The 12446-nt window shown below is 44.8% G+C and overlaps 1 protein-coding gene across 2 annotated transcripts in view; it reads right to left on the bottom strand.

The window, feature by feature from the left end:
• Positions 1-11651, bottom strand: part of prdm10 (PR domain containing 10) — a 12422-nt gene extending 771 nt beyond the window's left edge. The window contains exons 1-22 of one of the 2 annotated variants that reach the window (XM_083695751.1): positions 11209-11651; positions 10852-11013; positions 8142-8201; positions 7940-8044; positions 7657-7840; positions 7180-7421; positions 6536-6736; positions 6319-6391; positions 6069-6186; positions 5826-5946; positions 5445-5720; positions 4784-5125; positions 4468-4623; positions 4168-4347; positions 3911-4021; positions 3590-3790; positions 3316-3459; positions 3068-3238; positions 2684-2821; positions 2290-2464; positions 2088-2185; positions 1-582 (exon numbers count right to left, since the gene is read on the bottom strand). The exon at positions 1-582 is cut by the window's left edge and continues 771 nt beyond it. In XM_083695751.1, coding sequence (XP_083551877.1) covers positions 391-582; positions 2088-2185; positions 2290-2464; positions 2684-2821; positions 3068-3238; positions 3316-3459; positions 3590-3790; positions 3911-4021; positions 4168-4347; positions 4468-4623; positions 4784-5125; positions 5445-5720; positions 5826-5946; positions 6069-6186; positions 6319-6391; positions 6536-6736; positions 7180-7421; positions 7657-7840; positions 7940-8044; positions 8142-8201; positions 10852-11013; positions 11209-11280 — 3522 coding nt within the window. In that variant the 5' untranslated portion in view covers positions 11281-11651 and the 3' untranslated portion in view covers positions 1-390. Of the gene's footprint in view, positions 583-2009; positions 2186-2289; positions 2465-2683; positions 2822-3067; positions 3239-3315; positions 3460-3589; positions 3791-3910; positions 4022-4167; positions 4348-4467; positions 4624-4783; positions 5126-5444; positions 5721-5825; positions 5947-6068; positions 6187-6318; positions 6392-6535; positions 6737-7179; positions 7422-7656; positions 7841-7939; positions 8045-8141; positions 8202-10851; positions 11014-11208 lie in introns of both variants that reach the window. The other variant, XM_083695752.1, reaches the window with a different exon arrangement.
• Positions 11652-12446: the final 795 nt, after the last annotated feature.

Below are 12446 nucleotides of genomic sequence, written 5' to 3'. Positions count from 1 at the left end.
GCTTCTGTAGTTTCAGTGAAAACATCTCAGAAACATATCAATGCTCTCCAGTGTTCATGTTACTGTATGATGGTGTTTATATTCAGTTGTCTTCAAAAAATAAAACTCCATATTTCCCCCTCTTAAATTAGATCTTCTTGACAGTTTTGGCCGCTTGCAAATCAACAGCTCACTCTGACACTTTAAAACGCTCAACAGACACACAAAACTGCTCATAACTCTCAATCCTCTGAGAGAAAGAATCAGGCCTATGATTGTATACAGTATATGTACTGTATGCAAGTGCATGTGTTTCAGCAGGTATGTGTGAGTGTGTGCGTATAGGTTGGTAAGGGCTGCATGCAGGACTAGTCCGTAGGGTTGTGAAGGCTTGAGGGGTGTGGCTGAAGGTCAGGGTTTGGTGATATGCACTTCACTAGCACCATTGCCATTGGTGGTGGTGGTGATGATGTACTGTGTAGTGGCCTGTTGATTGGCTGGCTGCTGCTCCAGGTGTTCTGTGTGGCCCTGGGCTGTGCTCTGGGGTACGGTGGCCTGTTTGGCCTCCAGCTCAGCCTGACCCTCTGAGATCACATAGTGGGTCTGCACAGGAATAACACATAGGGATGTTAGGACAGGTTAAAATGAACAAACAGAAATACAGTGCCCCACTTATGTAATGGGAGAGTGAAGCATTTCTTCATCTTTTGGCTCTATACTGCAAAAGTTTGGATTTGAAATCAAATTACTATGAGGTTAAAGTATAGATGCTCAGCTTTTATTTTATGGTATTTGTGTAGATATTGGTTTCACCATTTAGAAATACAACACTTTTTATACATATTCCCCCTATTTCACGGCACCAAAAGTAATGGGACAGTTGGCTTGACAGGTGTTTCTGGTTAGTCAGTCATTTGTGCAGGCATTAGAGAGCTGTCAATGTTAAGTATTGATTCTTGTTTGCCTTAGGAGTCTGCTATTAGTGTCTGTCAACATTAGGACCAAAGAGATGTCAATGAAAGTCAAGGAAGCCATTATGAACTTAGACTTACCAAAATCAACAGTTTGGAACATCATTAAAAAGATGACTGAAGAATGCTCCCCATAAATAAGACAAACCCCAAAACAACTGTGCCACGGATCAGGAACACTCTCCAAGTTAGACGTGAATGTGTCAGAAACTACCATCCGCAGAATATGTCACCAGCCGAACTACAGAAGCTTCCCTGCAAGGTGCAAACTAGTTATCCTCAAAAAGGATAGCCAGGTTACAGTTTGCTTAAAATAACATAAAAGCATGCTTTATAATGGAGCAGATTACAAGAGGAAAATGTGGAGAAAAAAAGATCTGCCCAAGATTTATTGCATACCAACTTATCTGTGAAACATGGTGGAGGGGTGTTATGGTTTGGGCATGTATAGCTGCCACTAGAACTGGCTAACGTGTCTTAATTGATAATGTAACTTCTGACGGCAGCAGCAGAATGTATTCTGAACTGTACAGAAACATCTTGTCTGTTCGAGTACAAGCAAATGCCTCCAAATTCATTGGATGTCGCTTCATCATACAGTACGACAATGTCAAATATACTGCTATGGAAATTAGCGAGTTTTTCAGGGCCAAAAAGTGGAAAGTTCTTGACTGGCCAAGTCAATCTTCAGATTCAAATCCAATTGAACATGCATTTAATTTCCCTGATCATAAGATTTTAGGCAAAAACACCTCAAAACAACTGAAGATGGCTGCAGTACAGACCAGGCAGAACATCCCCAGAGAAGATACCCAGCTTCTGTTTGGGTCAGTGGGTTGCAGACTTCAGACAGTTCAGGATTCTCGACCAAATACTAAACATGCTTAATTTGGTGCCCTGATATAGGGGGTCTATGTATATAAAGTTTTGTCATATCTCAATGGTTAAACCAATATGTACACAAATACCATCAAATACAAGCTGACAATCTATACTTTAACCACATAGTCATTGTTTGATTTCAATAGAGTATAGAGCCAAAAGACTCGCATTACTTACGTAGGGCACTGTGTAGGCAATTCATTCTCATTAAAGAGAGGCACACTCTTCATCCAACAGTGGCCTCCTCTCACTCACCGTCTTCACCTGTCCACTGTTCACTGCAGATACAGGAGTGCTGGCCTCGGCGATCACATACTGAGTATGTGGGAGAGCCATCATCTGGATCTCTGAGGCTGGGGAGATAGAGGAAAGGAAGGGAAGACAGAGAGACAGTCAGCGTTTGAATAATCACAGATGCTATATCAACCCACCCAGGAGAGCCATGCAGGGGACTCACGGTAGCCTCTGTAGTTCCAATTCCCTGGGATGTAGGCATGCTGCACTGCCCCCTGCTGCTGAGTGGAGGATGTCTGGAGGGTGTGGCTCTGAGCTAGAGTCACTGGGGTCAGCTGGGCAGGGCTCAGCTCCTGGGCCACCTGTTGGGAGGAGGGGCTTAAAGGCTGACCTGTGACCTGGAAGAACAGTAGAGGATGGATGATGTTTGACAATCACCAGCAGGTACGTCAGCACACTCATCCCATATCCTTATACCCTATACCCAATATTGTTTACTGTACATATCAGCTGCCTTCTCCAGATAAAACAGCACACAGCCTGACTGTACTGTGTGGGGTAAGCAACAATAAGCAGGCTCTCCTTAGTGCAGTAGTAGGGAATGAGTGAGGGTTTACCTGGGTGGCCCCCTGTCCAGCTCCTGTGGGCTCAGAGACCTGAATGTGCTGCACCTGGATGGAGTGCTGGCTGTAGCTGTGAGGGTCATGAAGCTGGCTTACATCCACCATGGAATGCTGGGAATGAGGCGAGGAGGCCTGCGAAAGAGACACACATGCGCAATCATGCACAGTAACACACAAAGAATAGCACATTCAGTATTGTTTCCACATCAGTTGGAGTAGCAGACATAATCACAGATCTGAACATGGAGGACTGATGAGAACAACCTGGTGGCTGCCTACTGTTGAGGTGAGTTTTCACCAGTCAGGTTCTTTCACATTTGTCCAGGTGAAGGAAAGAAATGGATGTGAGCCACTATTGAGATGGATGCTTGTTCTTACCGGGGCCACCTGAACCACCTGGAGCTGGATGTGCTGAGGCTGGGCCAGTCCGCCCCCGGCTTGAGACACAGGGATATACTGGATCCGCTGGTAGTCTCCCTGGGCTGTACGGTAGTCTGTGGTCAACGTCTGAGACAGCTCCGTCATCGCCTGAGTCAGCAGGTCTGTTGTCTAGAAAAATGCATGCTTTAACGTCAATTCATGTTTCTGTGTTTATGTGTACGTGTCTGTGTGTTCAATGCTCTTACCACCACAGCTTCGGCAGTGGTCCCATCCGTGGTGATGACAGCAGGAGCACCACTGATAACAGCCGTGGTCAGAGGGGCTTGGATGGTGTTGGCCAGCTGGGCGTACTCCTGGTGTTTCTTACGAATGTGCTGGACCATCTTTGTCTGTGGACACGGACGGACGGACGGACAGACACAAACACGCACGCACGCACACAAAGAAAGCAGGGTTAGGTCCAAGATATGTTCCACAGAGTCTGTAGCATCCCATGCTCTGGCACAGTCAGGCACTCACCTTGCTGCTATACTGCTTGGCACAGTGTGGGCAGCAGACGGGAGCGGTGGCGATGGTGCCTGTCAGCTGGGTGTGTGTGCTCAGCATGGGGTCAGGCTCCCCAGGAGCAGCTGGGCGCAGTTTGCGGATGCTGGGGGGCAACTCTGCCCCTGGGTGGTTCTTCAGAATGTGGGCTTTCCTCTTACTGGCACTCTTATACACCTGCAAGGGGAGAGACTCATGTAATCGATGACAGCATATGCTACATTCAAACTTCAATTAGTATGTTAGGCTGATATAAATATTGGTCTGGGTGTATGGTAGCATGATATGGAGACAGACCTTGTCACAGTACTGGCAGAAGTAGTCCCTGTTAGGCTTGATAATGGGCAAGGTCAGCTCAGGTACCTCGTCTATGCGCATCTCTGGGTGGCGCTTGGAAAGATGATTTACCTGCACAAAGGAACATGAGATGGTAGAAGTTGAGCACAATACACATGCACGCACGCACAATACACACGCACGCACGCACAATACACACGCATGCACGCACAATACACACGCACGCACGCACAGAGAGAGAGAGGGTTGAGACTCACCAGCATCCCTCGTCGTCGGAATCCCATCATGCACATGCGGCATTTGAACATGAAGCTCTCAAAGTCAGTGGTGGGCACCTTCTGCTTGAGTGCTTTGGAACGGTGGATACGATCTGCCTTCTTGGCTTCGCGCTCCGGATTATGCATTCGCTGCATGTGCTCCCGCAGTTTATCCTTCCTCTGAGAGTCAAAAAAGAGAGCAAGACACTTTAAAATACACACACAAACACGTGGATAAACTACTGTGCTCCCATCCAATCTTGCTGGCCTCTCTTTCCACTGTTTCCATGTTCCTCTCACCTTGAACTGTTTTCCACAGGTGGAGCAGAGGAAGTCCTTGCGGTCCGAGTGGCGGAGCATGTGCAGTCGCAACTTGTCTGGCCTGCAAAATGCCTTATCACAGTCTGCACATTGGAAGATCTTTTCTGAATGGAAACCTCTAACGTGCTTCTTCACCTAGAGGAACAGCAACAGTTTTGAGTCAGTCACCCTTCAGAGGTGCATAAACCAAGCATATTTACAGAGCATGATGAGACCTGGGTTTAAAAGTATTTAAAATACTTTCAAATACTTTGAGTGTCAAGCACCAGGGCTGGGGATGAGAGATGTGCCTGACCTGGATGAAGTCTGTGAAGCACTTCTTGCAGGAGGGGCAGGAGAAGCAGCCATCCACAGAGTGGATGCTCACGTGGTCTTTAAGCAGTTCCAGCCTGTCAAAGGTGTCAGTGCAGAAGAGGCAGGAGTAGGTGCGGTGCTCTGAGTGGAGCAGCAGGTGGTCCTCCAGGGCTGCGTTGCTGAGGAAGCCCTTGTTGCACACATGGCAGGAGAGGGCATACTCGCGGCCATGGATGCGCAAGTGCTGCTCCAACTTCTCTTTGTCCCGGAAGGCCTTGCCACAGTGAGTGCACTTGAAGGGCCGTAAGGTCTTCCTGATGAAGAGGTGTTGTAGAGCCGCATTCTGAGAGAGAGGAGAGAGAGGGGAACCTTATCACTGTGGACACACCAACGGAGCACAGATAGCATTCCACTGACACAGAGGGAGAAGCCAACAGATGCAATGAAGGATGGAGGAGAAGGCTGTTAGGATGTTACGTGACACCAAAAACAGTAAACAGTTTGATATGCTGCCATCCTTCAGGCCCAACCTACCTGCATGTCCATCTTTAAGGGAAGCACGCATTGAGAAAGAGAGACACACTGTTTTAAAATAAAAAGCTGAGGCCATCTAAGAGACTGCATCTCAGACCAGGGCAGTACATGCATCTCAGCAGTCTTACCCGTATCCTCTTGGCACGGCGCATGTCCTGGGCCGTGAGATGGGGGTCTGCTTGGGTGCTCTGGGTGGGGTCCTCCTTCACTGGCACAGGGCAGTCTGTGGTGATGGGTGTGGTGTCTGCGTCTGGGACAGGGACTGGTTCACCTCCAGGCGGCACCAGCTGGCCCTCTGTATCAGATCCCACTCCCTCTACCTCCAGCTCAACCACTTTAAGACCATTCTGGCCACTGTCTGTTCTCTGCTCAAATGGCAGCTTCCCAGCAAATCCCAGCATCTCCTGAAGTCATTCAAATATCAATGAGTATGTGGCCACAAAGATACATACTATATATACTATGAGATACATACTATTAACCAGTGGCGTGTTATGACTTTTCCATACCGGAGTGTTGTCCCCACCAGTGTCACTTGGAGGGTCCAAACGTATGAATTTTGGTGGCCGTCCTGGTCTCCTTCCAGTGCCAAATCGCTTCCTGCCCCTTCCCCGACTGCGACCCTTTGGTCTGGAGGAGGGAGAACACAGCAATTATTCATGTCAACTGTGCTCAACTGGTCCAGTAGATTACAGTGTGGGATAACAGAGTAAAATGTTTCAGTGTTGAGTGTTGACTATTGCAGGTCTTACCTGGTGACATAGTCCAGCTTGTCATCATGCATGTTGAGATGCTGCTGCAGCTGTTCTGAGCTCATGAAGCGGCGGTTACACTCATAACATGGCCAGTTCTTCTCCTGCTCCCGCAAGACTGACACACAAGACCACATCATAGCAGAATTAGTTGGGGACCAATATCAAACCTCCTGGGTTTCTTAGAGTGGGCGAGAAAAATGTGGTTACTGAGATTAAGAAAGAAGCAAAAATACATGAAAAGTCTTACCTTTCCTCTCCTCATCTGTTACATCATGAATCTTGTGACTGACAAACTCTGCATATGATGCTGCATACCATACCTGGAAAAGTAAAGATTATTAAAAGGCTAAACTTAACAGCCATAATAATCATAGTACTGTTAACATTGGAACACATGTAGCAATAATGTTCGCCAAGCAGCAATTAGACCCATATTTCTATTTGAGACTTGCATATATGCCAACCTTGAGCTCTTGCTTTGGCTGAATGTTCTTGATGGTGGTATAGAAAATCTCAGAGCCATACTGATAGGCTACCAGGTTCTGTTCAAGGTGGTTCTGGGCGGGTCTGACAAACATGAGCCAATTGCAGCTGTCCTCATCAGATAGGTCCACCCACATGTCCTCAGCTTTCTCCCCATCATTGTCTACATCCAGCATGCACAACTGAGAACCAACGAAAAATAATTAGACAACAAACCACAACCCATGTACTATCACAGGTCATTTCTCACATGGGGCCAAGAGATAGTATATAGTCGACGGGTAATGATAATGATAAAATCCTGACTCTACATGACTAGACTCCAGGCTAGCAATCAGAGGTGGGTGTCCGGTCTAGGATACCCCTGGCAGGAGCTTGAGAAGTGCTTAAAGGTTCAGTATGCAAATCTGGTGTTGAGGTCGAGCACTGGCCTTTGCATATCTATTTTATGTTATGTTTTTTTTTTTTTTTACAATGATATACACATTTGCCATGATTATAAAATGTAGCTTATGGATGTTTTCACATTTTCAGTGTGGCCACAGATGGCAGCAATGTGAACTACTACATGCTACACCTTTAAGATCTGTGAAGGAGGACTATGGAAAACAAAGAGGTGACTTGCTTTGAGGTGAATGTAGTGGTCATGCAGTTCGCCCTGTCGTACTAGTGGACCCTCCACAGGGCCAAACTGTGTGCGCTTGGGGATACGTCTCTTGCAGAAGACCCCTCCCAGGAATCGATCAATGTAGAGGACCAGGGGTAGACTGGCCCGAGCCTTGGACATTACTGGGCGATTGGGGATGGGGTGTAGGGGACCGTGCTTCAGACACACAGAGGGGTTGGCATTGTTACACTCCTCACACCCTGAGTGTCACAAAAGAGAGAAGATATCAGAGAAAAGAGAGCAGGTAAGGCAGTGAAAGGATACTGATGAGTGCTATGGACAGATGGTTATATCCAGACAGTGAAAGAGCCAGGTGTTATCTGACATGATCAGTTAACTAAACATTAGACAATCAGTATTGGTGATGAAAGACACTAAAGTTAATCTTGGTTGTCTGTTAAGGACATTGAGAAACAACTTATGAGGGGCACTCACAGAGGTTATGGGGGGTGAATGACTGTGGTGGGCTAGGCTCCCAGTCATCTAAGTCAGAGTCATCTTCATCCTCATCCTCATCCTCATCAGAATCCTCTGTTGAGTCTGTGGCCGCCAGGGGACTGGAGGAAGGGGCCCCTATGCCAGCCGTGATAGGGAGTGAGTTTAACACAGAGAGCTGCCCCTGTGAATAGAGAATTTTGCCATGAGAAAATGTGATACAAACTGTGCAATGCTATCAAGATTAGATAGAACACCATATGTTGTTATGTTATGTTCTCACCTGTGGAACAGGTTCCAGAATAGCTTGAGGAGCCTCAGCCACATTACTAAGAACATGCAGATTTGCAGCATTCATGTTCTGTCCACTGGGCAGCAACACAGTCACCTAGAGCAATAGAACACAATACAGAAGATTTTAATTTCTCTACGAGTATTAGCTAGAGTAAAACAATCAAATACATTCTAAATGAAAACAAACTTGCCTGTTGTGTTGTGCCATCCTGCTGAATGTAGGCCACCTGGGGCTGATCAGCAAACATAGTCTGTAAAAGATCAATACAAAGACCATTAGGGCAAAAGGGTGGAAAGCAACTTTTGCCAGACCTACTTTTGTATGGGGGCAGTTCCTTGTAAAAAGGACTTATGAGGACCAAAATGTGAAATTCATCAGAGCATATCTAAATGGGTGTCAAATGAAGCCAACATTCCATATTTGTGGGAAATGAAGTGAAATATAAATTTCTAAACCATCTTCCATCATAATGATAGGGATAAGCAAAGGCTTTGGTCAAACATATGGAAAAGCCAAACCTCATTAATGTTCAAGTATAGACCCCAGTCTACTAAAATCAACATTTATATTTCATTTTTAAGAAATCTGTAAGTTTAAGAATCATTGCACAGTCCTCGGGTAATTCTGTTACCAAACCCCACATAAGTATAAGATATTTTCACATTTCTCTACCATATGAGGAACCAGGATAATGGAAGTTAACAAAAGTAAGAAGTAACTTTAACTGATTAAAAAAAAAAAATTATAATACATTTTCAGTTGTATGGTTTGTTAAACTTTGCTGTCAAGGGTTTTTGTTTGGTATAAATTTGAAAGTGAAACATCGAAACGTCGAAGCATCATTCTGTTACCATGGAATTGTCCATGGGACAATGCAACTATTCCCTTAAGTAGGTTATCGCCCTCCATAGATGCATAAATGGCCAAGGTATTAAGTGATATACAGTTGAAGTCGGAAGTTTACATACACCTTAGCCAAATACATTTAAACTCAGTTTCTCACAATTCCTGACATTTAATCCTAGTAACCATTCCCTGTCTTAGGTCAGTTAGGATCCCTACTATATTTTAAGAATGTGAAATGTCAGAATAATAGTAGAGAGAATTATTTATTTCAGCTTTTATTTCTTTCATCACATTCCCAGTGGGTCAGAAGTTTACATACACTTAGTTAGTATTTGGCGGGATTGCCTTTAAATTGTTTAACTTGGGTCAAACATTTTGGGTAACCTTCCACAAGCTTCCCACAATAAGTTGTTGGAATTTTGGCCCATTCCTCCTGACAGAACTTGGGTAACTGAGTCAGATTTGTAGGCCTCCTTGCTCACACGCGCTTTTTCAGTTCTGCCCACAAATTTTCTGGAGGATTGAGGTCAGGGCTTTGTGATGGCCACTCCAATACCTTGACATTGTTGTCCTTAAGCCATTTTGCCAAAAATTTGGAAATAAGCTTGGGGTCATTGTCCATTTGGAAGACCCATTTGCAACCAAGCTTTAACTTTCTGGCTGATTTCTTGAAATATTGCTTCAATATATCCACATAATTTTCCTTCCTCATGATGTCATCTATTTTGTGAAGTGAACCAGTCCCTCCTGCAGCAAAGCACCCCCACAACATGATGCTGCCACCCCCATGCTTCACAGTTGGGATGGTGTTCTACAGCTTGCAATCCTCCCCCTTTTTCCTCCAAACATAAAGATGGTCATTATGGCCAAATAGTTCAATTTTTGTTTCTTCTCTCCAAAAAGTAAGATCTTTGTCCCCATGTGCAGTAGCAAACCGTAGTCTGGCTTTTTCATGGCGGTTTTTGGGCAGTGGCTACTTCCTTGCTGAGTGGCCTTTCAGGTTATGTTGATATAGGACTCGTTTTACTGGGGATATAGATACTTTTGTACCTGTTTCCTCCCGCATCTTCACAAGGTCCTTTGTTGTTGTTCTGGGATTGATTTGCACTTTTCTCGCCAAAGTGCATTCATCTCTAGGAGACAGAACGCGTCTCCTTCCTGAGCAGTATGATGGCTGCGTGGTCCCATGGTGTTTATACTTGTGTAGTGTTGTTTGTACAGATGAACTTGGTACCTTCAGGCGTTTGGAAATTGCTCCCAAGGATGAACCAGACTTGTGGAGGTCCACAACTTTTTTTTCTGAGGTCTTGGCTGATTTCTTTTGATTTCCCCATGATGTCATGCAAAAAGCCACTGAGTTTGAAGGTAGGCCTTAAAATACATCCACAGGTACACCTCCAATTGACTCAAATGATGTCAATTAGCCTGTCAGAAGCTTCTAAAGCCATGACATCATTTTCTGGAATTTTCCAAGCTGTTTAAAGGCACAGTCAACTTAGTGTATGTAAACTTCTGACCCACTGGAATTGTGATATAGTGAATTATAAGACTAATCTGTCTGTAAACAATTGTTGGAAAAATGACTTGTGTCATGCACAAAGTAGATTGACTTGCCAAAACTATAGTTTGTTAACATGAAATCTGTGGAGTGGTTAAAAAATGAGTTTTAATGACTTCAACCTAAGTGTATGTAAACTTCTGACTTCAACTGTATGCAAAAAACCCTAAGGAAAACAAATTGTGTGTTAAAGAGATACTACAGGATAACAGCGCGTCTGAGTGTTGAGGTGAATAAAAGACCTCTCCCACTATAGTCAGTTTGTGTGTCCTAATCAGCCGCGTCTGTCAAAAGGCTCTGCCTGCGTCTAGGCTGTCAAGCTCGTTAACAGATGCTCTGTCTCTATTTCAGAGGCATGCACCACATAATTCCATCCACTGTGGTGTCTTGCTGTGCCATCTGACGGATCATATCAGGACAGCCTCTGTAGCTCACAGCACGCTGACGCACACAACGGAGTATATTAGGATACGGTGTGAGGCCCCATGTCTCTCACCTGTGTCCCATCAGCAGGATGGATGTAGACTAACGTGTGCTCAGCTGACTCCACTGAGGTGTAGGAGTTCCCATCTGCAGTGTAAACCACTTGTTGCTGTCCACGCTCCTGCTGCTCCCCACTGTACACTATCTGGGCCACAGTGCCACCCTCAAAATGCACCTGAAAAACATACACATGGTTTACTCTGTCAACCCCTTATTATCACAAGTTAACATGTTCCATTGTATTAGTATGCATACAGAATTATTTTAAGAATACAATGCTTTGACTTTCTAGACATTATCATTTTGAAAGACAGTCATTTACCAAAAGCTGTTTCTGTAATAACTTTGCTCATCAGATAGAGGAACAGACCTGAGTGGCATTGCCAGATTCAATGTTGGGAGCCTGACTCCACACAGGGGATGATTCTTGCTTGGTCTCCATGGCAGCTCTGTGCCAGGCCCTTTCTAAAGATCCCCTGTCACCTCTGTCACCTGATCACGCCACTCCTGAGGCTGGGAGGTCCAGGATGCACACTGATAATAAGACGTGAGTCAATGGAAATATTTATTACAAGGCACACTGCTTCAGTAAAGTGTACAAGTAAATGTTTAGGGGAAATGCAATTCAATTGCTCATCGATTGAATTACATTATTATGGCAGCCTGTTGTAGTTACAATGACATCATGAATTTGCCCTCCCTATCTGTTGTACACTGTACATTCAAGTATCACCCAAAGCAACATAACTGTCTGCAAACATTTGTACAGGGACGGACCATTTCATAATCTAGTACTTGACCAGATCTATATGATATTCATGTGGTAGTAAGGTTTCTTAGTGCATGTGTCAACCTTCCAGTTCCCGACAGTTAGCTACTAGCTGTAGCTAAACTATCCGATGCGCCGCAAATGTCATGTAGAAATATCATTTATTAATTCTACATACATTTGCGGCGCTCTAGCTTCTAGTTACCATTACCAAGTGATTCCGTGTTTACAGCGCCAAATACACAACAGGACAACATATCTTGCTACACTGTAGCAATCTGTCACGCATGTAGGATTGTGGACAGAAGTAGCTGGCGAAGATCGTAACATTAATTTGCTTCAAATGAGCTAGTTTCCTACCATTCTCTTGGCTGGCTAGAAAACCAAAATAAACCAGCATGTCGGTTCTTGCAAGAACGGTCAAACTAACCATTCAATGGGGGTATAAGAAAAACGCGGTGGAAATTGTACAGATGAGCGTGCGAGGAAATCGGTGTCAAAACTGCACCACTTTGCCTCGACAACACGGACTGTGACACATTTTATACCTTTTGAAGATTAAATACATATTCGGCTTATCATCTATATTACATGCATTTCCCCCCTATTTTGACCCCTCGGGTTCTCAGTTCCAACCGGACCATACCACAAAAATCAGCGCAGCAAAAACCCGGGCATTTATTACGCCGCAACGCCCGCATTATCACATTTAACTCCAATGTAAGGCTGACCTTGGAGGTGTACTTTACTATTCGAACAAATAGCATCAATAACGCTGTGTTATTTAAACACGGCTATCTTTACATTGTCAGGGGCCCAAATATTTGGGATAGACCCAC

Source organism: Argentina silus (assembly GCF_951799395.1).
Source record: "Argentina silus genome assembly, chromosome: X".
In the NCBI taxonomy this organism is placed as follows: domain Eukaryota; kingdom Metazoa; phylum Chordata; class Actinopteri; order Argentiniformes; family Argentinidae; genus Argentina; species Argentina silus.
The sequence above is the reverse complement of the archived record's forward strand: the minus strand, read 5'-3'. Positions and strand labels throughout refer to the sequence as shown.